Source organism: Martes martes, assembly GCF_963455335.1.
Source record: "Martes martes genome assembly, chromosome: 1".
Lineage (NCBI taxonomy): Eukaryota > Metazoa > Chordata > Mammalia > Carnivora > Mustelidae > Martes > Martes martes.
Window position 1 is genome coordinate 151,395,924 of NC_137888.1, and position 26,767 is coordinate 151,422,690.

Here is a 26,767-nt window from a genome sequence, read left to right on the forward strand (position 1 = left end):
AACTGAATGGGAAGAAATCAGAGAGGGAGACAAACCATGAGAGACCATGGACTCTGGGAAACAAACCAAGGGTTGCGGAAAGGGAAGTGGGAGGGGGGATGGGGTAACGTGATGGAATTAAGGGGGGCACGGGATGTGATGAGCACTGGGTGTTCTATGCAACTAATGAATCAATGATCATTACATCAAAAAATGAATGATGCATCGTATGTTGGATAATTGGATTTAAATTTAAAAAAAAGTAAAAAACAAAAATAAACTAAAAAACCACCACTCTTTTCCCTACCACCAAGTGAGAAAGGGAAAGAGAAAACAAATATGGCAAAATGATGATGGTTGTTGAAGCTGGGTGACAGGTACATGGATTATTGGTGTAATATCTATTTTCATGTGTACTTAGAAATATTCAATAATGAGCTAAATAATAAAAAGTTAAACAGAGTAGCAAAACTGCTCAAAAAGGAGAAACCTCCCTTTGTGGAAAATGTAAAATCCTTCCAGTGTACACAGGCAAATGAAGTGAATATAGTTGACCCTTGAACAAAGCAGATTTGAATGCTGTGGGTCCACTTACATGCAGAATTTTGATAATACAGCACTGTAAATGTATTTTCTCTTCCTTATGATTTTCTTAGTCAACAGTTTTTCCTAGATTACTTTATTATAAAAATGCAGTATATAACACATTCACAAAATACATGTTAGTCAACTGTTTATGTTATCGGTAAGGCTTCTGATCAACCGTAGGCTAATAGACGTCAAAGTTTTGTAGAGTTCAGATTTTTGACTGTCCAGAGGGTCAGTGCCCCAAGCCCTGCAGTATGTACAGGTCAACTGTATTTGCTTCATTTACCTGTGCCATAGCCACAGGAGCAGAAACTAACAGAACTACTTTGCAGATAGTCATTTTAAAGTCCAGAAAAGTGAAACACCTTGTCCAACAGGACGGAGTAGCAACAAACCCCAGGAGGCCCTGGGCTTCCCGATTTCCATACTAAATGGCTTCACCGCAAACCAGGGCTTGTGCCATAGGCCCTGGGCTGTGTGGTGCAAGCACAGCTGGGGAGTGGGAAAGAAGGTATTCTGATGCCCCCAGAGGAGTGGGGACAGCTCTGAGTTTGGACCCCGCCACCCAAAGCAATGCTCCAAGGTCTGTGCCACTACACCGACTAGGGTGGGGGGCGGGAGGGGAGCGCCTGATCCAGAAACCCATTTTCCTTCTGAAGACACACGGGTCAGGACTATGCAGAATTCTATGGGGAAAGACAATGTAAGCTAACTAGATGAATCTGACTTGTGCAAAATAAGACAAGGAGGAAGGCAAGAAGTTCTTTCCCCAGTACGGCACTCCAGGACCTCTGGCAAAGCTCTTTCTTTCGATCTCAATTAGGGCAGAGCAAGGGATAACCACTCTGGCCCAGACAATGTGCTCCTCGTTTTCACCTCATACTTTCAGCCTGTCCCCCCACCCCGCCCCAGCCCCGCTCCCCACCAGCCACACCTTTTCCAGGTCCGGGCAGTTCCAGATCTTTAACGGTCTGTGAGTAGAGTTACCTCCTCTGCCCAGACCCGTCCCTGTTTCTCCTAGATAGCTTTGGGGCCTCCACCATACGCCTCGGCCATCCTTGCCCCACTGTGACCACAGGATTCTTCATAAAGGGCACACTGGATCTTGTGGATTCCTGTCACGCCAAAGTGTAAACTCCTTAACATGCTGACAGAAGTGTCATTGGGGCTGGGACCCCTGCAGCCTCCTCTCTCCAGGGCCAGCTCCCCCCCAGGGCCCACACACAGGCCTCCCCCCAGATGCACATGAAAGCACCTGGGAAAACTCTAAAACTACTGATGCCACCCCCCATCCCCCCCAACTGAGACTGATTTCTTGGTTTGCAGAAGGCCCAGGCAAGGGTGCTTTCTGTTTCCCCGGTGATCCTGAGGGCAGCCAGGGTAAACACCGGACCCACCACATGGAACTTTCAGACCCTCAAGCACACGTCTTCCTGTCCCCCTCACCCCACAGGCCTTCTCCTCACTGCTTCCTCTGCCAGAAACACTCTTCATGCCTTGTTCCCTTTGCCCATCTCATTCGTACTCAGCCCTGGGGTCCCAGCCTCCGCATCCCTTCCCTTTCTTTCTTGATTGCCTAAGTCCAGGATAGGAGCCTTCTCCTGATCCCCCCAGGTCCCTCTTTCCCTCTCTCTCATGGGATGTATTCCCCAGGGGACCAGGAGCGCCTCCGTGAAGGCAGGCACCCAACAGGGGCTCGCCCACAGCGGGGGGTCTCAGTGCACATCTGCGGGGAGGCAGAGGACGAGGAGCAGCAACAGATAGGAACCGAACTCCCAGTGACTGAGCACTTCCTGGGTATCACACACTGCTCTGAGAGCCGGGCCCACCAGCCCTACAGCACCTGTGTCCTCATCTCAACCACCGGCACTGCACGGGTCTGTGCACCCATCACCTCTGCTGACTCGAGCCTCCTGTGGTACCAGGGGCCCAGCAAAACTAGCAGAAGACTGAGGGCTGGCTCCCAGAGAGCACTTCCTTCTGCCCACCTGCCACATACAAGTGGCTTCAGCAGCGACCCGCGTGCACTCACTGCCCAGCCTCTGCCCGGGCTCCAGAGGTGGCAGGGCTGCCCCTAGGGCATCCACTCTCACTGCTTCGTGCCCATGCCACTCCCAGCGAGGGGCTTTCTGTGAAGGTTCCTGGGGGAAGCATAAACTGCCTCGTGAACTTAAAAAGTTTTCTTTTTAAAGTAGGCTCCCAGAAGCCCACTCTCTGCTTGCAGGACCCAGTGCTTCCATTTCTTTTCTTCTTCTTCCTTTTTTTTTTAAGGGAGGAGGAGGGGCAGGGGGAGACAGAGAGAGAGAATCTCCAGCAGGCTTCAGGCCCAGTGTAGAACCTGATGCGGGGCTCAACCCCACAACCTTGAGACCATGACCTGAGCTGAAATCCAGAGTCAGATGCTTAACCAACTGAGCCACCCAGGTACCCACCTACGTGCCACCCCCGCCCCCGCCAGCTTTTGTTTTCAAGAGGGAAAGAGGCTGGGGGAAGGGGGGATGTTTCCTTCTCCACAGTTCTGGGATCTGGTATGCTTCTGAGCACACCTGCACCATGTGCTGCTGAGAATCACGTCATGTCAGAACTGGGATGGGACCCTGCAGATCGCATTATCTGCCCATTTATTTTACAGATGGGCAAGGTGAGGCCCTGGAGAGCTGGGAGTAGCTTAGAATCATAAGCACTTAGAACCTGGGTAATTCTGATAAGGTGGATGGTGGCAGGCCCTGCATCAAACACTTCTGCCTCCTGCTTGTCCCCACCCTCAGAGGTGAGGATGACCACTTCAGCCCTCACTGAGGAAGACATGGAGACCGGGGAAGGTGGGTCACATGGTGGTAACCCAGGCCTGTCTGACACGCAAGGCCCTGCTCCTCCCACTGTCCCGCTGCCTCCCTCTGCCCTGTGAATGTGGGCTCAGCCTCCTCCTGAACATCCCCAGCGAAGAGAGATGCACGGAAGAGGTGCCCTATTCTGTTTCAGACAGCTTGTTTTCCTGAGAAGCCAGTCTATGGTCCTAGATGGAGGCAGAGTGAGACCGCAAGCCTCCTGACTCCAGACCCAGGGATAACAAGATGATTTCACGGTTAGCTTCAAAAAAGGAGATAGTACTAAAGGAAAACTTTCAGGTAATCCTTGGAAAGTCAGTCCTAAACCAACAAGCAGAACTCTGGGCTCTTGAATCTGACGGGCCACATTTTTAGGTGAAGGCGAAAGCACCAGAGCCAGAGCTGGACGGACAGCGCCCTCACCTGGGTGAAGTACATTCTGGAGGAGTTGGAGCCCAGGAGCTTACTCTCAATGTGCTGCTGCACCCGCTCCAGTATGCTGTCCTCATGCAGGAAGTGAACTTCGTGCTTTGTGGGGTGCACGTTGACGTCCACGTTCTGGGGGCTGATCTCTAAACTGGCAGGAAGAAAAGCAAACAACTATGTTGGGTGGTGGGGAACAGGGAAAACAATTCTCACCAGCAGGCTTGCGGGGGTTCAAAAGACACAGCGGTCAAAACTTCAGGGTCAAGTCTGAGCGACCTGGATTCTGAAGCTGTGCAGCCTGGGGTCAGTGACATCATCTTCCTTTGCTTCAGTCTCCCCCTCTATAATGTGGATAAAGCATGTGGTGGGGCTTAAATTCATGCAAAGCACACTGTGCGTACCTGGCAAGTTTATTCCATGTCAGCTATTACCATCATTCCAGATCTAGTGGAATTTCTTACTGCGTGACCTGGGGTAAGCTACTTAACCCCTCTGGATGGGTTTTCTCATCTGTAACCATGAACCTGTTCTCTACTTACTTTCAGTGTTATAAGGATCAAAATAAGAATACACGTGAGAGAAGGTTCTATCATCAAAATGTAATGTAAAAGTCAGCCTAGAGGCCGTGCCAGCCATCACCTGACTGCCTCAGCTCCACATTCACCCTTCACTGCCTGCTCCATGACCACATGGTGAATCTGTGGCAGGAGGGGGCGATGGAGGGACGGTGGAGGGGCAAGGGGCTTCTCTGCCAGGGAAGGGGGCAGCTTCTGGCTGGTTCAGGGGCAAGAGCTGTTATTCACCGTTGTTTCACCAGCAAGGTGGCTGGTACATGGGAGGCCCTCAGGGAGACTGCTGCATGAGTGAGTAAGTGAAGGGAAACTGTGCCCTTCACCTGCGAGAAAGGACAGAACATCCTTCTGCCAGTGGTGATGGGATTCACTCTACTGGAGCTATGAGCAAGTCCATCTCTTTCAAAGAGGACAGCTGGACAGAATTCTTTCCTTGTGGGTCTCTGAGTCTTGGCTGAGGAGTCCTGTGCAGCCTTACCTGAGGTACAGGAATGGGTGTGTGTTTTTGGGCAAATATGCGGCATACACTGTTTCAATGGCTTTTCTTAAAGAAGTTGACTCTACCAGACGATCTAGAAAATAGAAGGAAAGTAACCAGCTCAAAACTGTCCTGAAGGGAGAGGTAACAGGCGCACATTCATACCATGCCTGAAATCACTCAGCAGAAACACTTCTGGAGCAAGACCATAGCAGACCCTAGGAAAGAGAGGTCTCTGTTAACATGTCGCTATCCATGAGCATCTGGCTCTGGGCTTTGGGCTCTCTCCTCTCAGCCCAGTCACAGGAACACGGGAGCACACTAAGTTCTGCCTCCCTGCTTCCCTGCCCTCAGTCAGCCCGGGAGGACTACCTTTGCCCTTGCAGGGCACGGTGGGCAACACACCGTCAGCTCAGACTTTTCATGCAGCACATACACCCTGGCTGCCTATCACATATGCCATAGGCTGGGGGACAATACGCCGGTGACTACACGCACTCCAGTTCCAGCTCTGGTAAGCACCCCAGAGATGTGTGTGCTGAATGGTGGGAGGATGGAGCAACTAACTCTGCCCAGGGTGGGGGTGGGTCCAACAGCGGGGTATCCCAGCTGAGCAATGAGAGTAAGAAAGAGTTTTCCAGAGGCTCCTGGGTGGCTCAGTTGGGCGTCTGCCTTTGGTTCAGGTCATGATCCTAGGGTTCTGGGATCGAGTCCTGCATTGGGCTCCCTGCTTGGTGGGAAGCCTGCTTCTCCCTCTCCCTCTGTCTCCTGCTCCCCATACTTGTACACACTCTCTCTCTGTCAAATAAATAAATAAAATCTTCAAAAAGAAGAAAAAAAGGAAAGCGTTTTCCAGGCACTTCATATTTAAGGTAACTTAGGAACGGGACAGGGCTAAGGGGATGGGAAAACACTCAAAGCTGGGGGAGATAAGACAAAAATCAGAGGAAAATCTGTTTTCAGAAAATTGAGCCCTCCCTTCTCCCTGGACAGATGACCTGCCGGTGGTCTGTTCTCCGGGGTTGGTTGGTGTAGCCAAGGGTATATGCCCCATGGTTTTAGCTCCTCCGTGGGTCCCCCACAACAAGGGTGCTGTGCTTGGTGACACATGCCCGAAGCACACAGGCCTGGAGCAGGTGTGGGCACCTGACAAGGGGACAGCCAGAGCCCCTCTACAGTGATTTCTGGGCTGGAGACACACCGAAGGAGTGTTCCTTTTCCCACCACCTGAGCGAGAGCGCACGCCATGGAGAGAGCCAGATGACACACTCCAGAGTCTGGTCTCCGTGCTGCTGGGAACTTGGTGCAGTGAGCAGACTCGAGAATGCTGATGCTGAGCCCGTGGGGTAAGGAGCTCGCCAGCAGCACACACAAGGGCTCTGCATGCAGCACTTACACTGATTTCTGCTCACTTATTCTATCGCCAACACATGTGTCACAAAGCGGTATTCTTCAAGGTTAGAAAAACAAGGGAAAAACATCTCTGAGCCTTGATTAAAGCCAGCTTTATTAGAGATGAGGCTTAAGTCCCTCTTAACGAGGTAGTTAAAAAACCCTACTAATATAATATACATCAGTTTAACAGGATGTGTCTATAAAATATTAACTCCCTCTTCCCTGTTTCTATATGGGCTGGAAACAGCTGTAAAAAAGGATAACCTGGGACACTTCTGGCTGGCTGTCACTATAAATGCAACAGGGGAATCTACCATTTTCAACAGCAAGCCAAAAAACTATAAAATAATTACGAAGTGCTTTGAACAACAAAGGTAATGGATTTATATGATGAAAATGTAAGTACTGGACAAATGGCAAGATGCATGATGCATTTCTGGCTGGAAAATTAAAACGAAATCAGACCCATTGTGGCTCCCTGTCACACTCTTTCTAAACGATACTATAAGCAATTAAGTAAAAAGAAACAGAAGGCAAAATAGTATTTACTCAACAAGCAGCAATCATGTAAACAATATGCCTGCAGAGAGATAAAGACCAGAGAGGAATCTGACAAAAATCCAAATTCCTTTAGTTAATTTCCTCCCTGATTTCTAGTACTGTTCATTATATCATAAATAACTCTTTCTTTAAAAAGAAGAATCCCAAGGGGCTTAACATTCCATTTCTTTACTAATGACACCGCCTATACCCAAGGGACCCCCTCCCTGTGTCCTGCTGGGCAATTCAAACAGCTGACTCTTGATCTAATATGAGAAGAAACATCTGCCTGGGGCCTGCTTGGAAGGCTCTGAGGCCAGCAGGGAAGGAAGCTGTTCAGGCTCACAAGGGTCTGTGATGCCCTCTCCCAGAGGCAACAACCACACTCTGCCAGTGGCCCCCCAGCAATGAGCATATTTCAGAGGGCTGAGTAGACTTAGCCTAGAAATTATGAAGGCTTCCTAGTCAAACCACACTTCAGCCTGAGGGTGCCCTGTGTGGAATCAAGCCTGTGGATTCAGAATTTTTCCACGGTCCCACAAACTTCCCTGTGGACAGACTTCCCCGCATGGTTCTTTCTCACTTACGGTTGATGAAGAGTAAGAAGATGCACTTCTTCACCGAGTAATTTGCATTGGATATGTAGCCATTCATTTTGAAGGCCAGGGTTTTATCCTCACACCCAACTTCTATCAGTTCTCTGGTTGAAAAAGAGAAATTTTGAGGGTCTTGAAAATAATGGAAAATTCAAACAGTATAAAGATTCAGAGTTGGAAAACTCAGAGCTCCTTCATAAACTAATCCTGCCAAATAAGGACTCCTGAGACTTGGTTTGATGAGGTCCTCTGGGCCCACCCATCCATCCATCTGGCTGTTCCTCCACCTATCCACCTACTCACCCTATCACTGTTTTCAAGCACTTCTGTTCTACGCCAAGCACTGCTCGGACTGCTGGGACATAATGACACATCCAAGCTCTGAGACCTTACTTCACTGAAACTTTTGTGTACCTTAGTAACTCAACCCCAAAGATGAAATTCCAAAAGGACTCATTTCTACTGAATCCCTTACTGTCTGAACAGTGCCAAAATGGGGCTCCAGTGTGGTGTCCTCAGGGCTGTACTTATGGGTGAAAGGTGGTTCTCACATAAGCCACACTTGTCTCTGCCTGAGGATCTTCCTAAGCGTGGGTCCCCCTGCCTGGAAAGCTCCTACTGACAGCTAGTTAATTCCTCCTTATCCCTCCTAGGTCTGGGCTTACTCCTTCGAAGAGCTTTCTCTGACTATCCCTCCCCCTGACTCTCAGAGATTCTCCTGCTGTGCTCTGTATTTTTCCTTTGAGACATCTAGCACAACCACTAATGAGTGGCATAATTATTTCATGTCTTTTTCCAACTGAATAGGCGTCCTCTGAGGGCAAGAGCACTTCTGCTTTACGTCCTACTACATTTGTCAGCACAGTACCAAGCAAACAGTAAGCATTCATTAAGCATCTGCTGAACATGCGGTGGAAAACTGTTAAGCAGTTAATGTGTACAGAGTCTCTGAGCAGAAAATACAGCTTGCAGTGTTTCTCACATAAACCAGCAAACCCTTTCTTCCCAAAAATGTCTCAAGAGGCTGGTTTTCTGGAAACACCCTTTGGGAACAGCTGCTCTGTGTGATTTCTAATCTCTTATCGTCCCTAGGAAATTCATAATGACTAATTCTGAGTCCTTAAGTAATAAAGAAGCTCTTACAAGTTTCCTTGTACAATAGTGTTCTCTCTCTGCTCTGGGAACACAGTTGAAAAAACTTAATTCATTAACAATTAGTAAAGAGGGTAATTAAAAGCAAATTGACTGTTACCTAGTTAGGAACTTGGTTTTCCTCAAAGAAATGAGTAATTTGTCCTTTGAAGTAGAAAACTGGGCTCTGGGACTACCACTACTTGAAGGATTTTTGCAAAAAAGGAAGCCAGGGGCTGTCTTTTCCATCTGCATATGCCCTGCATCCAGGCCATGCCTGGCAGGTAGAGGGGCCCTAGTATTCTTCCCCTCAGATTATAGCATGGGCACTTTGGGCTTTGCAGAGTCCTGAGACTTAGCTAGGACTCTGTGATGGAAGTGGTGGGTTTTGCCTTGTAAGGAATGCTGTGAGCAATCTATACCACAGGTTCCCTCTGAGGCTTTTCCTGACAATGAAGGTTTGGTAACTTAGAAATCTGCTTGCCACCAGACGGGTAAGTCTTTAAGGATAGGGAGTATTTTATTTGTCTTTACATCCTTAACTTCCGGCACAAAGCCTAGAATGTGAGAGGCAATTAATAAATATTGAGCCATAATGAGTGAAATCTCAAAGTGATGATATGGGAAGTATTAGGAAAAGACAAAGCACTGGAAGATGAAAGAATTCTACTACCTTGTGACTATTTTGAAGACAGAGGCTAGAGAGAACACACTGATTTACAGCCAGAGCATCTGGGTGATAACATGCACCCAAGAAGTCATGAAATCATGACTCCATGAACAATTCTGGAGCATGGAAATAAAGCCTACTTATTTCATTAAAGCAAACTCTTAAGGCAGGTGTTACTTTGACAGATTCCAAAATAATGTGATAAATGGTAAACCAAGATGTGGAATGCAGATTTTTCAAAAAATGAATTATCAACATACCGGCTAACAGCATTTCCAAAGACGGAGCGAATATTGTCCACCGTTGTGGCATTGGGCAGTGTCCTAACATCAGCCACGGTCTCACCTTGCTGATAAACAGAGCGGAAAATGCAACTTACTGTCTCACAGTTGTGAATAAAACATCCTAATCTTATCTCCTCAGGTGAGCTATTAAAAAAAAATCCCTTTTTTAAATACAAACCATCTCTTATAAACCAACCACTTACTTTTTTAACCGAGAAACTAATGCCTGAATTGTGTATTGAATACCTGTCAAAGAAAAGACAACAAAACAGTAAGCAGAGTGGCCAAAAGCACAATATAACACAGAACTCTCTATTGGTTAAATAAATTGTTGGGGTGACATGATTTAAACAAAGATAGACAGTGAGGAGTATCTCCATATATCATATTTTATCCACAGGAAAATAAGCCAACACAGACTTAATGGAGATAGCAATGCTAAATGTGGCAGAATCAAACAAAAACAGTTTTTTGCTTTTTAGTTCTGACTAGACTCAATGATATTTCAATACAATCTCTTCCTTGCCTACTGTTTTACTTTCACAAACCCACTAGGTGCAGCTTGCATCTCGAGAACCTACGCTTTACAACTCCTGAACTCTTCTATTCTCTCTCAGAGCCCCTCAAGACACCCCCTCCTTACCCACTTCTTTTTTGGCCCCAGGCCCTGTTTCAGCATCTCCCAGTCTCTTCTCAGTTGACTATTATTTATTTATTACTCCTCCCTCATGGGCCCCATGAACTGAAGGACTGTGTCTAGCAAAATGCATTCACTCAGCTAACAATTATGAATTCACTTGACTACACCTAGAACCAAAAGAGCCAACTAGAACTCCTTTATTTCAAGAAATAATTAATATGCTGATGCTGCTTTATATAACTCCAAGGAAAAGCAAAGAAACTTAATGTAGAAGTCTGTTCCACTTTATAAGGAACAAAATGTTTTATTCATTTTGGAGTTTTCAGAAATACTGAAAAATAATTAATAGATCTCTGCTACCACTCCAGGATGTGCAGGCTTAGAGAGCCCATGCTGGATCCACTGAACAGTGGACATAATGTTATTTTCACTGGCCCTGAACCCTTTCTCCTTTTAACAGGCCCTAGTCTTCCTGTGGGAAACTACCTCTTTGCCATTCCACCTGATTTACCCGAGACTGCCAATCAGGGAATCTCCCCATAGAAAAGAGGCACATGACGGGGGGACCCAAGCCATGCCAATTAGATGCACTCTCCCAGGAAACAGACTCTTGAGTAGAGTCAGGAAAGAATGAAAACTGTAGCAGGGCTACTATCTAATCCCCAAAGCCAGCCTGGTTTCCATCCTCTCCACGGAGCAGGTGCTGACATTTCTTGCCACTCTTAGCCTTCCAATAAATTTCTTTTGGGCTCAAGTTAGTTGGGAGTCCATCTGTTTTGCTTTCCACCACAGAACACTTGCCAATGGGGAGACCAACTGCTCTCCCAGGGAGATGAGAGGAAGCCCAGAACTGGCGACTAAAGCTTGACCAGAAACAATCCATACGCTAGAATACAATGTGCTGTTTTCCACCTAGCTCACCAACTGTTCCCAGTTTAAGCACCAGCACACATTCCTTCAGTGAGAAATGGCAAAGAACCCCTCTCAGATTTTGGATTGTACCTGCCAACAACTTCCAAAATTTTCCCATACTCTTCACTTGCATTTTTTAAAGCTTTCCTCCTCGTGGATATGTTGTAAAAAAGGTCCTCCACCTGAAATGAAATTTATTTTCTCTTGTAAATTCACAGAAATACATGGAAATAAAGACCCAAGCTGTCTACCTAAAGCTGGCTAGCAGAGAATCCAACTATACTTACCAAGAGTACAGTTCAAAGCACTGATTGGGGGAGAGGACAAGAGATAAGTTAGCCTTAACAAAGGAAATAAAGGATATTTTTCCTGCTTCCCATATTCATTCACTGATTTCTCAAATAGGTACTGAGGGCTACCTCTAGGTCAGGCTCTTTGCTCTGTGCTGGGAATACAAAGACCAATAAAGCACAGTCTTATCCAGGATAGTACGTGATTCAGCAGGGGCGAACATGTAAATTTACCAATAATTATATTATCACGTGGCATCCAAGAATGTTTTCCAAACTAAAAGTTCTTATAAAAATGTCTGAGATCATTTGGGCTTCTTGGAAATCACACCCTGGTCACCCTGTGTACTGGATCTGTCTTAACATGCACTTAACATTCACTTCTGCCTCCTGCCCGTCTTTATCCTGTCTTATCAAGGCAAGGGTTTACAGCCTTCAGGGAAATGTGTTCTAGCTGGGGCTGGAGATATGAGGGGTGCGATGCATATCATGACAGTGGGATGCTTTGTAGTATCACACAATGGGAGGAGACCAAACACGGCACCATAGAAATAAGGCAGCATACTAGATTTTTTCTGATTAATGATACAACCATATTATCAAACACTCCCTAAGTGGGCAGATATTCTTTATTCCATTTGAGAGACGGGAAAAGTGAGATAAAGGGAAACTAAACAACTTGCCTCTGGACACATAACCACTGAATGACCAGGCTGAGACTCTAACTCACGTCTTCTGGAGCCACGTTTAAAGGCCATTTCAATGCCAACTACCTTGCACTGATTTCTGCCATCCCAGTGAAAGAATCTCCCAGTCTCTAAAAAAGATGGAGTGAGTGCACACAGGCTGCCACGCCATTAAAGCCAATAATCAGTCCTCTTTAGAGAGAAATGTCTTTGTTTCTATTAACTAGCAAAGATTCATTTTATTATTACTTTGAAAACTCAGAGACAATTTTTTTGAGACAATTTTATTCTTTATGTCAGAATTTCTACAAAGCTCTTTTTCAACAATTCATACTCCTTGTGCCATACTTACTGTGATCTGGGTCCCCTGATTGCCTGCACATGGTTTAGGAGGAGCTTTCAGCTTTCCATCTGAGTAATTTGCTCTTAAGAGAAAATATGAGACATTATTAATATCCAAGAGGCACAGAATATCTATCCAAAGGGTATAAAAAGAAATTATATCAAACAATAAGGTACAGCCATGCTCTCTATTGTTTTAATTACCATTTTCCTCTTTTTCTACGATTCCATTATCATTCCAATTGGATACCCCCCCCCCAAAAAAATCCCTATTCTTCTAGCAAATGTTGCTTTTTAGTTCCTGAGTCTTGAGCTACAAAGCAATAGTTTTGGCATTGCCTACCATGACAACAAATTTTTTTTATAATTATGTAATCATTTATGGAGGGGTTACCAATTGATAGGCCCGCAGAGGCCTTGGTAAAAAAGAAAGGCCCCGGAGAGCTCTCAATCTAGGGGACACACTTTTTCCTAAAGTGCAGGACGTTGTGCTAAGTGATCTAGAGAAGCAAACGTTCAGCTGGGGGCCGGGGAGGGGAGTGAAAGCATCACAGAAAAGATGACAAGGCTCTAGGGAGGAAGAGTTTCAGGGAGAAAACACAGAAGACCATTGAGGCAGAGAAACACAGAAAAGTGCAGAAGCTTTGGAACACCTGGCAGCTGGGAATTTGTGGAGAGAAGAGGCTGGAAAGATGGATGGAGAGCACAGTGCATGTGGGGGTGGTCTGTTTAGGGATGGCTCTGGATTTCATACCACCATGGAAGGGGAGCCACTGGAGGTACCAAACAGGAGCATAATATAACCTTGGTGATGAAGGAACAGAATTTGTGTCCCAGGCCATTTAGGGAGACATTAATTCTCCCCGTTTTGCAAGAAGGAATTCTGATCCAACCAGCACACCCAGATCCTAGGGCAAGTAAAATTCACACAGCATCAAACTCCCCCAGCAACAGCGCTGTATATTCTGGAATGCTCCCTGTTCTATTACATTACAGGTGTGTCTGCTGAGGACTGATAAACAGGCAGCCCGCCACTGTTGGAGCTATTTTCCATATTAATTTATGGACAGTCCGCATGATTTAAAAAAATTCTTTTTTAAGGTACTTCTAAATAAGGTACTCCTACCTATCTTCCACTAGTAAATGGCCAGAGCTTATAAAAACAGAGGTTTTGGGGGCACCTGGGTGGCTCAGTAGTTAAGCATCTGCCTTCAGCTCAAGTCATGATCCCAAGGTCCTGGGATCGAGCCCTGCATTGGGCTCCCTGCTCAGCGGGAAGCCTGCTTCTCCCTCTCCCACTCCCCGTTTGTGTTCCCTCTCTCGCTGTCTGTCAAATAAAGACGTAAAATCTTAAAAAGCAAAACAAAAAAACAAACAAAAACAACAGAGATATAATTCTGATTCCTCAAATGCTATTTTTATTCTGTTCCAAGACTGGCTGTCAGCCTCTGAATACTTTGGCAGCACAAGAGAAAGCCGGCACAGCATTGCCCCCTGCCTGCCCCCAATGGAAGGGCAAGCCAGCTTAGATAAGCATGTAGGGTAGGGAACCGAGGGCTCTCGAGCCAGCTAAGGAACTGTGAGCCTCCAGCACCCCAGCCACAGCCCTGTCATCAGACAAAGTAACATCCTACTAAAGGGCACAGGGCCAGAATAATACCCGCATCTACCACCTACTTAGAATACATCTGTGTAACAGAGCTTGCAAGCACTTACACGTCACATCTAATCTGTTAAGAATCCATGAGTAAGATTATTACCTAATAATCATCCCTGTGGATTATCAACTAGTCCGTAGAGAAGGAAGAAAACTTAACCAAGATCTTGGTCAAAAAAGATGACATTGGTGTTTAGATAGGGTCACTTTGAGATCTGGGCATAAAGCATGCTTCAGGATGAATACGAGTAAAAACAGACTGTGCCATACCTGTACGCGCACTTTGCATCAGCTGTTTTGGTTGTAATGGTAACATGAGCCACGTGGCTGATGCTGGCCAAAGCCTAAGGAAGAAAACAAAATGGAATGAAAGACAAACATTGCTGTCACCCACTGTCACCTCATTAAAGAGAAAGGTGATCTAAATTACCCCTTCCGCTTTGTATTAGCAAATGGCAACAATGGGCATTTCGCTCACTTACTTTCATGACATGTTAAAAAAAAAGGATATCAAATTGAATTTGTAAAAAAAAAAAAGAAAAAATTGAATTTGTAGCATATTATCAGAACAAGGGGAAAATACATATGAAAAAAAGTCCAAAAGGAAACACAACAGAGTATTTTTTAAAATTTATTTTAAATCCAGTATAGTTGGGGTGTCTGGGTGGCTCAGTCAGTTAAGTGTCCTACTCTTGATAATTGGCTCAGATCATTATCTCAAGGGTTGTGAGCCTCACATTGGGCTCCGAGTTCAGCAGGGAGTCTGCTCGAGATTATCTCTCTCCCTCTGCTCCTCCTCTGCTCCTGTGTGTACATGTGTGCACACTTTCTCAAATAACTAAATTAAAAAAAAAATCCAGTATAGTTAACATACACTGTTACATAAGTTAATTTCAGGTGTATAATACAGTGATTCAATAATTCTACACATTACTCAGTGCTCATCACAGTAAGTGTACTCTTAATGTCCTTCACCTGTTCCACCCATTGCCCTCTACCGCCTCACCTCTGACAACCATCAATTTGTTTTCTATAGTTAAGAGTCTGCTGTTTGGTTTGTCTTTTCCCCCCCTTTGCTTGTTTTTTTTTAAGATTTTATTTATTTATTTGATAGACAGAGATCACAAGTAGGCAAAGAGGCACACAGAGAGAGAGAGGAAGGGAAGCAGGCTCCCTGCCGAGCAAAGAGCCCGATGCAGGGCTCCATCCCAGGACCTTGGGATCATGACCTGAACTGAAGGCAGAGGCTTTAACCCACTGAGCCACCCAGGCACCCCCTTTTGCTTGTTTTGTTCCTTAAATTTCACATATAAGTGAAATCATATAGTATCTGTCTTTCTCTGACTGACTTACTTTACTTAGCATAATACCCTCTAGCAACATCCACGTTGTTGGAAACACACCAGATTATTAATGTGTTAGCAGCAAGTGCATTCAGGCAGCAGAATTACAGGCATTCTCAATGATCTGCCTCCCAATAATTTTGAAAACTTACCTTCAGGAATGGGGGCACTCCAAATACATAATGTTGCACACATACACAAAACTGTTTTCTGTAAGCTCTTATAGGTTTAGAAACGTAAATTTAGAAATATAAATTTAAAATGATCTAATTAAGACCAAAAAAAGTTTTAAAAAATGAACATTTTTCACCACTTGTAACTAAGACTGGTTTCCTAGCCCACTGGAACCTGTTTCTCCTTCCACAAGGACATCACAGAATATAAAAATGCAACCAGGCACTGTGATGGGAGTCTTGGAAGATAGTGAACTCTGCCTGTGGCGGGTTCAGTTCATTAATAAGGAACGTGGCCTAGGCTCAGAGATTACCAGGTCCTAGCTGGATTTCCCTAGTTTATGTGACCGAGCTAATGTTCATAATTAAAAGTGTAAAATGATTTTGAGACCTGTATAAGAAGGACATTAAATATATACAGTACATACTCAATTCCAGAGCCCCAAGATCATGGCCTAAGCCGAAAAGAAGAGTCTCAGATACTTAACCAACTGAGCCATCCAGGCTCCCCATGAATGTTATTTCTATAAATTGACCCTGAGACAGTAATTGAACAAAATACTCTGTATATGAACATATGCATATTCACCAAGAAAATGACAAAATGCATAAATGTTCAATAGGAAATCATTTAAATAAACATAGTATATTCACACGATAGGGTAAGATAGTACTATTAAAAATTACATAGGAATATATATATATATATCTTTTTTTCCAATGAAAAGATATCCACAGCGTAGTCATCCTGTTTTAGTCTTAAAATGTTTTTAACCACTTTTTATATTGTATATTCCTCCCATGCATCACATAATTTTATTCACAAATATTCCCACATATATTTTAAAAGATAAGGACTCCTCCAAAAAACACGATACTATTTTTTATACAAGAAAATACACAATTTTTTAAAAAAATTATGTATTTATTTATTTGAGAAAGCGTATGCTCAAGAGAGAGCACAAGTGGTAGAGGGAGAAGCAGCAGAGATCCCAGGACCCGAGGACTGTGACCTGAGTTGAAGGCAGCTACTTAACCCACTGAGCCACCCAGGCATCCCAACAATTTCCTTTTTTTTTTTTTTTTTTTTTAAAGATTTTATTTATTGGGGCGCCTGGGTGGCTCAGTGGGTTAAAGCCGCTGCCTTCGGCTCAGGTCATGATCCCGGCGTCCTGGGATCGAGCCCCGCATCGGGCTCTCTGCTCAGCAGGGAGTCTGCTTCCTCCCTTCTCTCTCTGCCTGCCTCTCTGCCTACTTGTGATCTGTCTGTCAAATAAATAAATAAAATCTTTAAAAAAAAAAAAAAAAAAAAGCTTAAAAAAAAAAAAAAAAGATTTTATTTATTTATTTGACAGAGAGAGAGAGAGAGAGAGAGCGCGCACACAAGCAGAGGGAGCAGCAGGCAGAGGTAGAGAGAGAAGCAGGCTCCCAGCTGAGCAAGGAGCCCGATGCAGGACCCGATCCCAGGACACTGGGATCATGACCTGAGCCAAAGGTAGCCGCCTAACCAACTGAGCCACCGAGGTGTCCCCCAACAATTTCTTCTTAATACTATCAAATAACCCATGTGTTCAAGTATCTGTCCCAAAAAAATTTTCTTTACAGTCTGCTCAAATCAGGATCCAAGTAAGAGGTATACATTGGAGCTGATTCATATGCATTTTAAGCCTCTTTTTTTTTTTCTTTAGAGAGAGAGCAAGAGAGAGTGTGACAGGGGTGGGGTGGAGGGAGACAGAAGGAGAACGGAGAGGGACTCTTAAGCAGACCCACCATGCCCAGTGCAGAGCCCAAGATGGGACTCGATCTCACAAACTTGAGATCATGACCTGAACTGCAATCAAGAGTCAGACACTTAACCAACTGAGCCATTCAGGCGCCCCACACCTCTTATAACCTACAGGTTTTTGTTCCCTCCTCCACTTTTCTTCCTTGCAGTTTATCTGTTGAAGGAAACAAATAAGACTTTTATCATGTCGTTTCCTAATCTCTGTATTATTTACCATGCTCCCTCGCCTCCTATATTTTCCCACCACTTGCACTTAGTAAGTATTAATCAGATTCATATTTGATAATTTGACAAAAATACTTTGGGGGTGGTGTTTCATTCTCCATCAGAAGATACCTACCTAAGATCTGGGCAGGAGGGAGGGGGATTGTATCTGTAAATAAAATAGTTTTCAGTGTATTAAGTATTTATGAACAATCCTTGGTTTTGGAAAATGAAATTTAATTTTGTTTGATTTACACATACTTAACGAGTAAAAAGAATCAGATCTTATTTACCTCTGTTGAGAAACAAAAGTTGACAAATGGCAGAAATGTCATCATAAAAGGATATTTTACACACTTCTTTGATCTTTAGCTTACCTCACCCCGAAAGCCATAGGTAGAAATACTAGCTAAATCCTCAAAGGACTGCAGTTTACTTGTAGTGAACCTCTCACACACGATGTCCAGATCTTCCTTCTAGAAGATACCAAAAAATAAGTAAATAATTATGCTACTCATTTTTTCCAATTTTTAAATTTCCCTTTTCTTGACCGAATCCAAGAAGAAATCCCTTTCAGGAGAGGAGTTTTGAAATCAGCGATAACTTCCTCATGTGGCATCAGAAATGCCACACTGTCCCGGTGTCCCTTCTCTCTCACGAGTCACATTTCTCTGCATTTGCTGGTTCTGCCTCATCTCTGTCAGCGGAGCAACCCAGGACTCCAGCCTTGGACCTCTTTACTGTCTACACTCACTCTCTTTTTTATTTATTTTTTTAAATAAAGATTTTATTTATTTATTTATTTGACAGACAGAGATCACAAGTAGGCAGAGAGGCAGGCAGAGAGAGAGAGGGAGAAGCAGGCTCCCTGCTGAGCAGAGAGCCCAATGTGGGGCTCGATCCCAGGACCCTGAGATCATGACCCGATCCGAAGGCAGTGGCTTTAGCCCACTGAGCCACCCAGGTGCCCCTACACTCACTCTCTTGGATGAGTTAGGTCTTCCAGCCACATGAATTTATAAAAATCATTATTATTAGAAAACTTCTTTATTAAAAATCTATAGAGGCATTTAATTATAGTGAAGTATACATAACAAACTTTACCACTTTAACCACTTTTAATGTATAGTTCTGTGGCCATAAATACATTTGCACAGTGTGCAACCATCACCACTATCCATCTCCAGAACTCTTTCATCCTTCCAAACTGAAACTCGGTCCCCATTAAATGATAATTCTCCATCCACCCCTTCCCCAAACCCCTTGCAACCACCATTCTACCTTCTATGAATGGGACTACTCTAGGAACCTCCTAGGCGGGAATCATACAATATTTGTCTTTTTGTGAATGGTATACTTAACGTAATGTCTTCAAGGTTCATGCATATTGCAGCCTGTGTCTGAATTTCAATCCTCTTTAGGCTGAATAATATTCCATTATGTGTATACGTCACATTTTTAAATCTACTCATCTACAGAACCCTGGGTTGCTTCCAGCTTTTGACTATTGTAAATATGCTGCTATGAACATGGGGGGACAAATGTCTTCAAGACCTTGCTTTCAATTCTTTAGAGTATATACTCACAAGTTCTGCTGAACTGCATGGTAATTCGGTTTAATTTTTTCAAGAATCACCATACTATTTTCCACATTGGCTACACAATTTACATTCCCACCAGCAAATGCACAAGGGTTCTAATTTTTCTGTATCCTTTATAACACTTGTTATTTTATTTTACTGTTTTTGTAATAGCCATCCTAATAGGTGTCAAATGGTAGGTCATTGCTTTTATTCATATTTCCTTAATGACCTGTGACATTCAGCACCTTTTCATGGGAGTCTCATGGTTTTTACTACCATCAAAATGCAATACACTAAATTTTTATCTCCAGCCCAAACCTCTATGCTGCCCTCCAGACTCACAGGCTAATTCAACTAAGAGCCGTCTCAAGGTTACCATGCCCCCAAATGATTTTCTGATATGCCCCCAACTGTGTTTCTTCCATAGGCTTTCCCATCACTAAGTGGCAACTCTTCCATTTGCACGGGCCAAAACCTTGAAATCATTCTGGACTCCTCTTTCTCTTACACCACACATCAGCAAATTCTGAGAGCTCTGTCTTTGTAATCAATGCAGAATCTCACTGTTTCTTGCTTCTCTACTGCAACTAAACTAGTCCAAGGCATGGTCACCCCTCTCCTGGATTGCTCCAAGAGCCCTCTCACTGCCTCTGTCCTGTCCTGCTCCAGTCTGTTTTCCATATTCTAGACAAATGGGTTCCTATAAACCTCACAAACCATGTCACCTCTTTGCTCAAAACCCTTTAATAGTATCCTACCCTACTCAGAGTAAAAGCCAAAGATTTTAGAATGGCCCATAAGGTCCTACGTAACTCATCTTCTGTTATTTTTCTATTCCCTCACTCTGTTAGAGACACATTGGCTCCCTGCTGGTCCTTAAAGAAGTCAAGCGGGCTTCCATTTCATGGTCTTTGCATGTTCTGTCTGCCCAGAACTTTCAGCTTTTAAGCACCTTTAGGCAACTCTCTCCTTGACCTTATTTTCCTGAACAAGTGTCCAGCTTAGAATAGTACTCAACATATATTTATGCTGGTATTGAATATTTCAGTTAAAAATCCCATCCACAAATGCTCAGTTTCCCAAACAGGGAAAGCCTCTGTCACTCCCTGTAGGTATACACCACAAAGCACACAAACAGCCTGCCCCTCTGAGGTTTTACTTACCCTGATCCCAGTGCCATTGTCTTGGATCTGAATTAACTTGAGGCCTCCGTCTTTAACAACCACTTGGATACTGGTGGATTTTGCATCTAAACTGGCAAATTAAAAAGAAAAAATTTTATTAATCTGCAACTATTCTAATGTACATATTTTAATATGAGCCTAAGTATAAGAACAAATTCCAGAGAAATACAAGACTGTCTGATTAGTGTGTTTTTCCTCTGTTCTACGGGCTCTGTGACTACACTGTAACAAGTTCACATGCTGTGTGAGAGAGGGGAAAGAGAGAGGCAGGAGGGGTCAATCATCATTTCCAATAAGACATTCAACACTTTATTTCTGTTCCTCTGGGAAAGAAAGTGAAGTTAAAAGTAGGATCCTTTTACTACATGCCTATTTCTTACTCTCTTCTCAACTAATTTTGCCATTTATTCAATTTTATTCAGTCTCGGGTTCCCAAGTGATCCTAGTAAGATGCGTTTCAAAAAAATTATAAATGTGTTTTTCTACTATTTACTCCCTTTTAAGAAAATACATTTTGCTGGGGAAAACAAAGAAAGAAAGAAAAAGGACAACGCAGAAAATTCTTTGAAAAGCCAAGAAATCTTTTGTCCGTTCAAAGAGTAGCCAACCATCACAGAGAGCAGGGGCTAAAGAAAACAAATTCTGCCGGTGGCTGCAGGAGAAAGAAAAGTAATCGGCCCCTCACACAGAAAATTATTACTTCAAAAATAAGACAGTAAGTTACTCAATACTAAAGACCTTTTTCAGAAGCCCTTGAAGTTGTATTAGCCATCTTGATTTACATATTAAAAAGACCATAACTGGACTCCACACAAAATCCCTGCTCTTAGAACTTACTATAAACCACTTAGCTAACATGTTCAGTTTGGTTGTGCAGTAGTCTGGCCCATTACCGTAACAGGCCCAGGTTGTTCTGTCGGTGAAGTCTAACATCCTAGAAACAAAAGCCAGTCTTTACAATAGGCGAAAGGAGAAACCGTTCCCAGGTTCCCCGCTCCTGCTTTTGTCCTTCTCCTAGTTCTGTTCCTGTTCCTCAGTGGTCCTTCCCGCACCGTTTCTTTAGTCCCATTACCCGGAGTGGTTGTTTATTATGTTTTCACAATCAACCTCCTTACCAACCCACCACTCTTCGCTGGGTCATTTTGTTCTTTTCGCGAATTTATTTTATGAACAACAATTGATTTAAACTCGAAGGTAATGCTTAGGTACATCATGAGCATGTCTTTCTTAAGTTTACGGTTTACACCCACCTTTCTTTCCAGGTTTTTAAGTCTTCCTTCCACACTGTGTGACACTTCTAAACTTCAGCATCCACGGGATACCCTCATGAAATCAGGTATCCTCAATGTGACTGACACCCCCGCCCACCAAAAAAAGGCAAAGGGGAGGAAAACCCTACGTTGGCAAGAGGGCAATCATAAGTTAAACCCAAAGTCCATCGGCCTGTCTAAAATCTCGACAATCTGGAATAAAAATCAAAGTGTACTCTTGAATGTGCATGGGTTATTTTTGGAATATGCAAGATACGCTAACACGCATAACACGGTACCCTCTGAAGCATGAATGGAGACGGTCCCCCCGAAAATGTTTATGCACTTAAAATTGTGTACGTTCTGTACATACAATTTTAAAAGCAATTCCCTTAACTAATGGCGCCGCTCAACAATACAATGCAGCCCTCCACTTGGACTCCCCACAACAACCCTATTAAAGTCTCGCGAGAGCGCTCAAAAACTGGCAGTACCCGGGCAGAGTAGAAAAGACCCCGAGTCCTTCCCCGCCGTGAGCATGCGCTGTACCGCCTCCGCCAGGGGCAGGGAGGCGTGTCCGCGCGCCATCCTGAAGAGGGGCCTGTTAAATCGTGGCAGATAAGGAAGCCCGGCTCCACTCCCTCCCTACCAGTTCTCAATCATCTCCTTGATGGCATTAGCCGGCCGCTGGATAACTTCCCCTGCCGCGATGCGGTTCACCACTGTCTCGTCCAACCGCCGAATAACCCCCGCTACGAGCGACATTTTGGCGCCACAGGAGCCTAAATCACGTCGAGAGGCTCACCGGAAGTGCCTTCAGCCAATCACCTCAGGGCATTGTGCCCACGTCTTTCCACCCTCTCTGTTTACGTGGTCTTGTCCCACCTTCTCGCGGCAGCCGCTTCGGAACCAGGGAGCTATTGATTGGGCAGCTGGATGCCAGTCAAGTTTCTTAAGTCCGCGGGTTCCTGGGTCTCTTGGTCCCTCCCTAGCGCACGGCTTCAGGCCACTGGTTAGTAGGGTATGCGCCTGCGCACTGCTCGCGCTTCCCATTGGCTCTTCCTTGAGCTAGGGAATACGAAATCTCCAGCCAATAGGAACGCAGGTGGCGTAGCCGGAGGTTGGTGTCCCCCTGCTGGGGTGATTTGGCGCAGAGCGGAGGAGGTGCTTGCTCCTGCTCCTGCTCCTGCTCCTCCCCTCTCCTTGCGGCCTCCCGGAGGTCGGCCGTGTTCTTGTGGCCTGAAGTAGGATGTGGATGACGCCCAAGAGGAGCAAAATGGAAGTCGACGAATCTCGGGTTTTCCGGGCCGAGTGGACCCAGCGTTACTTGGTGGTGGAGCCTCCGGAGGGCGAAGGGGCCCTGTGCCTGGTCTGTCGCCGCCTCGTCGTAGCCACCCGCGAACGCGACGTCAGGCGCCACTACGAGGCCGAGCACGACTACTACGAGCGGTATGTGGCCGAGGGCGAGCGCGCGGCCCTAGTGGAGCGTCTGCGGCAGGGCGACTTGCCCGTGGTCGCCCCGCTCACTCCCGAGGAGAGAGCTGCTCGTGCAGGCCTCGGGCTCGCCCGCCTCTTGGCCTTGAAGGGTCGCGGCTGGGGTGAGGGGGACTTTGTGTACCAGTGCATGGAGGTGATGCTGAGGGATGTCCTGCCTGAACACGTAAGCGTTCTGGATGGCATTGATTTATCGCCAGAGGTCACGCGGCAGAGGGTCCTGGACATTAACAAGAATCTACGCAGTCAGCTCTTTGACAGAGCCAAGGACTTTAAAGCCTATTCCCTTGCCTTGGACGACCAGGCCTTTGTGGCCTATGAGAACTATCTCCTGGTCTTTGTCCGCGGCGTGGGCCAGGACTTGGAGGTGCAGGAAGAGCTTCTGACCATTATCAACCTGACTCGTCACTTCAGTGTTGGTGCCCTTATGGCGGCAATCCTTGAGGCCCTGCAGACAGCAGGGCTTAGCTTGCAGCGAATGGTTGGCCTAACCACGACCCACACTCTGAGGATGATTGGTGAGAACTCAGGGCTAGTGTCCTACATGAGGGAAAAGGCTGTAAGCCCCAACTGTTGGAATGTTATCCATTATTCAGGATTTCTGCACTTGGAACTCTTGAGCTCCTACGATGTAGACGTTAATCAGATCATAAATACTATATCAGAATGGATAGTTTTAATTAAGACCAGAGGCGTTAGGCGCCCGGAATTTCAGGCCTTACTAACTGAATCTGAATCAGAGCATGGCGAAAGGGTTAATGGACGATGTCTGAACAATTGGCTTAGAAGAGGGAAAACTTTAAAATTAATATTTTCCCTGAGAAAAGAGATAGAAGCGTTCTTAGTTTCGATAGGGGCGACAACGGTCCATTTCACAGACAAGCAATGGCTGTGTGACTTTGGCTTCTTGGTGGATATTATGGACCACCTTCGAGAACTCAGTGAACTATTGAGAGTCAGTAAAGTCTTTGCTGCTGCTGCCTTTGACCATATCTGTACCTTTGAAGTGAAGCTGAATTTACTGCAGAGACATATTGAGGAAAAAAATCTAACACACTTTGCTGCCTTCAGAGAAGTTGTTGATGAGCTTAAACAGCATCTTAAAGAAGATCAAAAAATATTTGATCCTGATAGGTATCAAGTGGTGATCTGTCGCCTGCAGAAAGAATTTGAGAGACATTTCAAGGACCTCAGGTTCATTAAAAAGGACTTAGAACTTTTCGCAAATCCTTTTAACTTTAAACCTGAATATGCGCCTATTTCAGTAAGAGTGGAGCTAACAAAACTTCAGGCGAATACTAACCTTTGGAACGAATACAGAGTCAAAGACTTGGGGCAGTTCTATGCTGGATTGTCTGCTGAATCTTACCCAATTATCAAAGGGGTTGCATGTAAGGTGGCATCCTTGTTTGATAGTAACGAAATCTGCGAAAAGGCTTTTTCATATTTGACTCGAAACCAACACACTTTGAGCCAGCCATTGACAGATGAGCATCTCCACGCCCTGTTTAGGATTGCCACAACTGAAATAGAGCCGCACTGGGATGACCTTGTGAGAGGAAGAAATGAATCCAATCCATAAGCCTTGGTAGTACAACATCGAGACACTCAAAAGGGAATCTCATTCTGAAAGCAAACATTTGTCCGATTTTTCAAGTTAACTGATTTGGATTGTGTCAAAGCACCAAGTTTATTCATCCAAATTGATCACGATTCAGATTCTTCTGATAGATGTTTTTATCATCTCAAGAGGCAGCATGGGACTGAGACATGCAAACACCTTTTTAAAAATTTAATTTAATGACAGAGTCATTGTCTTTTGCTTTTATGATATAATTGTTTTTAAAGAAGTTCAGTACTGATAATGTGAGTTGAATTAGAAGTCTGTTTTTCAGATGTTTTAAAGAAATTTTAGGTTTTATTTTAACAAAGTGTTTAAATTCTGATACATATGGTCTGAAGTTATCAACTCCTTAAATGTATGTTTGAGCCAGTTTGCAGAAACTCTCATAGGAAGTTCAGAAGTTTCTGAGAAGGAAGAACGAATGTACAGTGGAGGTATTTTGTCTATCAAAATGTTGAAGACTATTTTTTTTAAACTTTTCTGAGTCTGAAATCAATACTGACAGATCTCCTTTCACCCCCCCCAACCTGCCCTAGCGATATTATTACTAGTAGAAAAAATAATCATACAAAATTTTAGTCAAAGGAGTAAGAATTATTTTTAAATTGCTGGTTTAGGAGGCTTCCTGCATTTTGGAGATCAGACTATCCAGCTATTGGGGGTCTCCCCTGAATTTTTTCACAGTTGGGTGCTGTTTTATCAGATTGCCTATTAAAGGACTGCGGTAAGTATAGAATCTTAATGGTTTCCCATTAGTAATTCTTTATTCTACTCCAGACAGAAGTTTAGCCCTGTCAAAAAAAAGGATGACAGAATAACATTATTGCCCTCCAGGATCAGGAGGTGTGAGATATTTTAGCTTATGCACGGGTGTTCCTGCTTTATAAAGAAATCCTGTTTAAAGGAATCCCTTTATTTTAAAGTGATATGATGTCGGGTTGTGTTAGCTGCTGGAAGTGGCTTTATTATAGAATTTAAAACTGTCCCACACATTCTATATGTAAGATAGCGCACAAGTAGAAATATTTAATTCTCAAGAAGCAGCTTTATTAACAGATTGTAGCAATTCCATATTTCTAGTGAGACATCAGCTTTGTGCAAAAACAGTACTTTTCAAACTTAGGTTAACCATGAAAAGGAAATCATACAGTAAAGTCAAATATATAAAATGATTTAAAAGCAGGGCCCAACTTAGAGGTCCTCTTAAGTACAGTTTGCAAACTTGTGCTAAAGTCCTGTCTTAACATTGTAGCACGTTATTCTTGGTCACTAATCCAGCAAATTCATGGAACCAGGATATAACCAACAATTTAGAAGGAACTGATGCCCTAGCAATCAAAAGAGATGCCATGAGAGCTCAGGAACCATAGTGGTGTCAGTGGTTCTCGACCAGAAGCAGTAACCTCTCTTTCCAGAGGTTGTTAGAAAACGGGACATTTTTGGTCGTTAGACTTACCTGGGGGGATTCTTCTGGCATTTAAGCATGAAGAACATCTCCCCCTCCCCTGCCTCCCCCCGTTCCCCCGCAGTGCATAGGACAGCCGGGCACAATGGAATATTAGCCTTCCTAAAGTGCCAGTAGATCCCCTGTTGTAGATTATTTTATTCTGAGGGACAGGGCAAATTACCGGTAGAAGCAGAATGAGAAAGGCCAAGTCAGGCAGACTGACACTACTCCATAGGGTGGACTCATTCCAGTGTTGCAGGTTTGGCTGATAAGGTGAGGTAAAGAAAGGCCTTGATAGATTCTGGTAGCTCAGTAGCATTTTAAGTCAGTAGCTTATATTAAACCAGACTAAAGGACTCTATTCTGTTAAATGGAATTAGAGCAGAAAAGCAAGTATTAACAAGCTAGTAATTGAGAATGGTCAAGTTGAGATTTTCAGTGAACAGGGAGTAAGCTTAAATATCTGGAAAAACAACAATGAACCCCCCCCCCCCAATCTACCGGTAATTTGCCAGCAGTTGGAGTTTTCTCTTTCATGGCAAGTGCTTTTTTGAAAGAATGTTTGGAGGACCTGCTTCTGCTTTCCTACCCTAGTTCCTAAAAATACTGAAGTCTTGTACATTTTGTGAAGTTCCACTATATATTTTGCTTAAGGTAATAAAACT

At 44.4% G+C, this 26,767-nt stretch overlaps 2 protein-coding genes across 4 annotated transcripts in view; one reads left to right on the forward strand and one right to left on the reverse strand.

Annotated features, from left to right (window-relative positions):
- Nucleotides 1-22,439, reverse strand: part of MLH1 (mutL homolog 1) — a 49,508-nt gene extending 27,069 nt beyond the window's left edge. The window contains exons 1-11 of one of the 3 annotated variants that reach the window (XM_080807364.1): nucleotides 22,187-22,439; nucleotides 20,267-20,357; nucleotides 17,898-17,996; nucleotides 14,285-14,358; nucleotides 12,368-12,440; nucleotides 11,130-11,221; nucleotides 9,691-9,733; nucleotides 9,464-9,552; nucleotides 7,394-7,506; nucleotides 4,872-4,965; nucleotides 3,819-3,972 (exon numbers count right to left, since the gene is read on the reverse strand). In XM_080807364.1, coding sequence (XP_080663490.1) covers nucleotides 3,819-3,972; nucleotides 4,872-4,965; nucleotides 7,394-7,506; nucleotides 9,464-9,552; nucleotides 9,691-9,733; nucleotides 11,130-11,221; nucleotides 12,368-12,440; nucleotides 14,285-14,358; nucleotides 17,898-17,996; nucleotides 20,267-20,357; nucleotides 22,187-22,302 — 1,038 coding nt within the window. In that variant the 5' untranslated portion in view covers nucleotides 22,303-22,439. Of the gene's footprint in view, nucleotides 1-3,818; nucleotides 3,973-4,871; nucleotides 4,966-7,393; nucleotides 7,507-9,463; nucleotides 9,553-9,690; nucleotides 9,734-11,129; nucleotides 11,222-12,367; nucleotides 12,441-14,284; nucleotides 14,359-17,897; nucleotides 17,997-20,266; nucleotides 20,358-21,537; nucleotides 21,647-22,186 lie in introns of those variants that run through there. The other 2 variants (XM_080807365.1, XM_080807366.1) reach the window with 2 other exon arrangements.
- A 353-nt stretch (nucleotides 22,440-22,792) lies between these two features.
- Nucleotides 22,793-24,613, forward strand: EPM2AIP1 (EPM2A interacting protein 1; the record flags this gene model as incomplete). Its single annotated transcript, XM_080809885.1, has 1 exon — nucleotides 22,793-24,613. One exon carries the CDS (start codon nucleotides 22,793-22,795, stop codon nucleotides 24,611-24,613), a length of 1,821 nt encoding a protein of 606 aa, XP_080666011.1.
- Nucleotides 24,614-26,767: the final 2,154 nt, after the last annotated feature.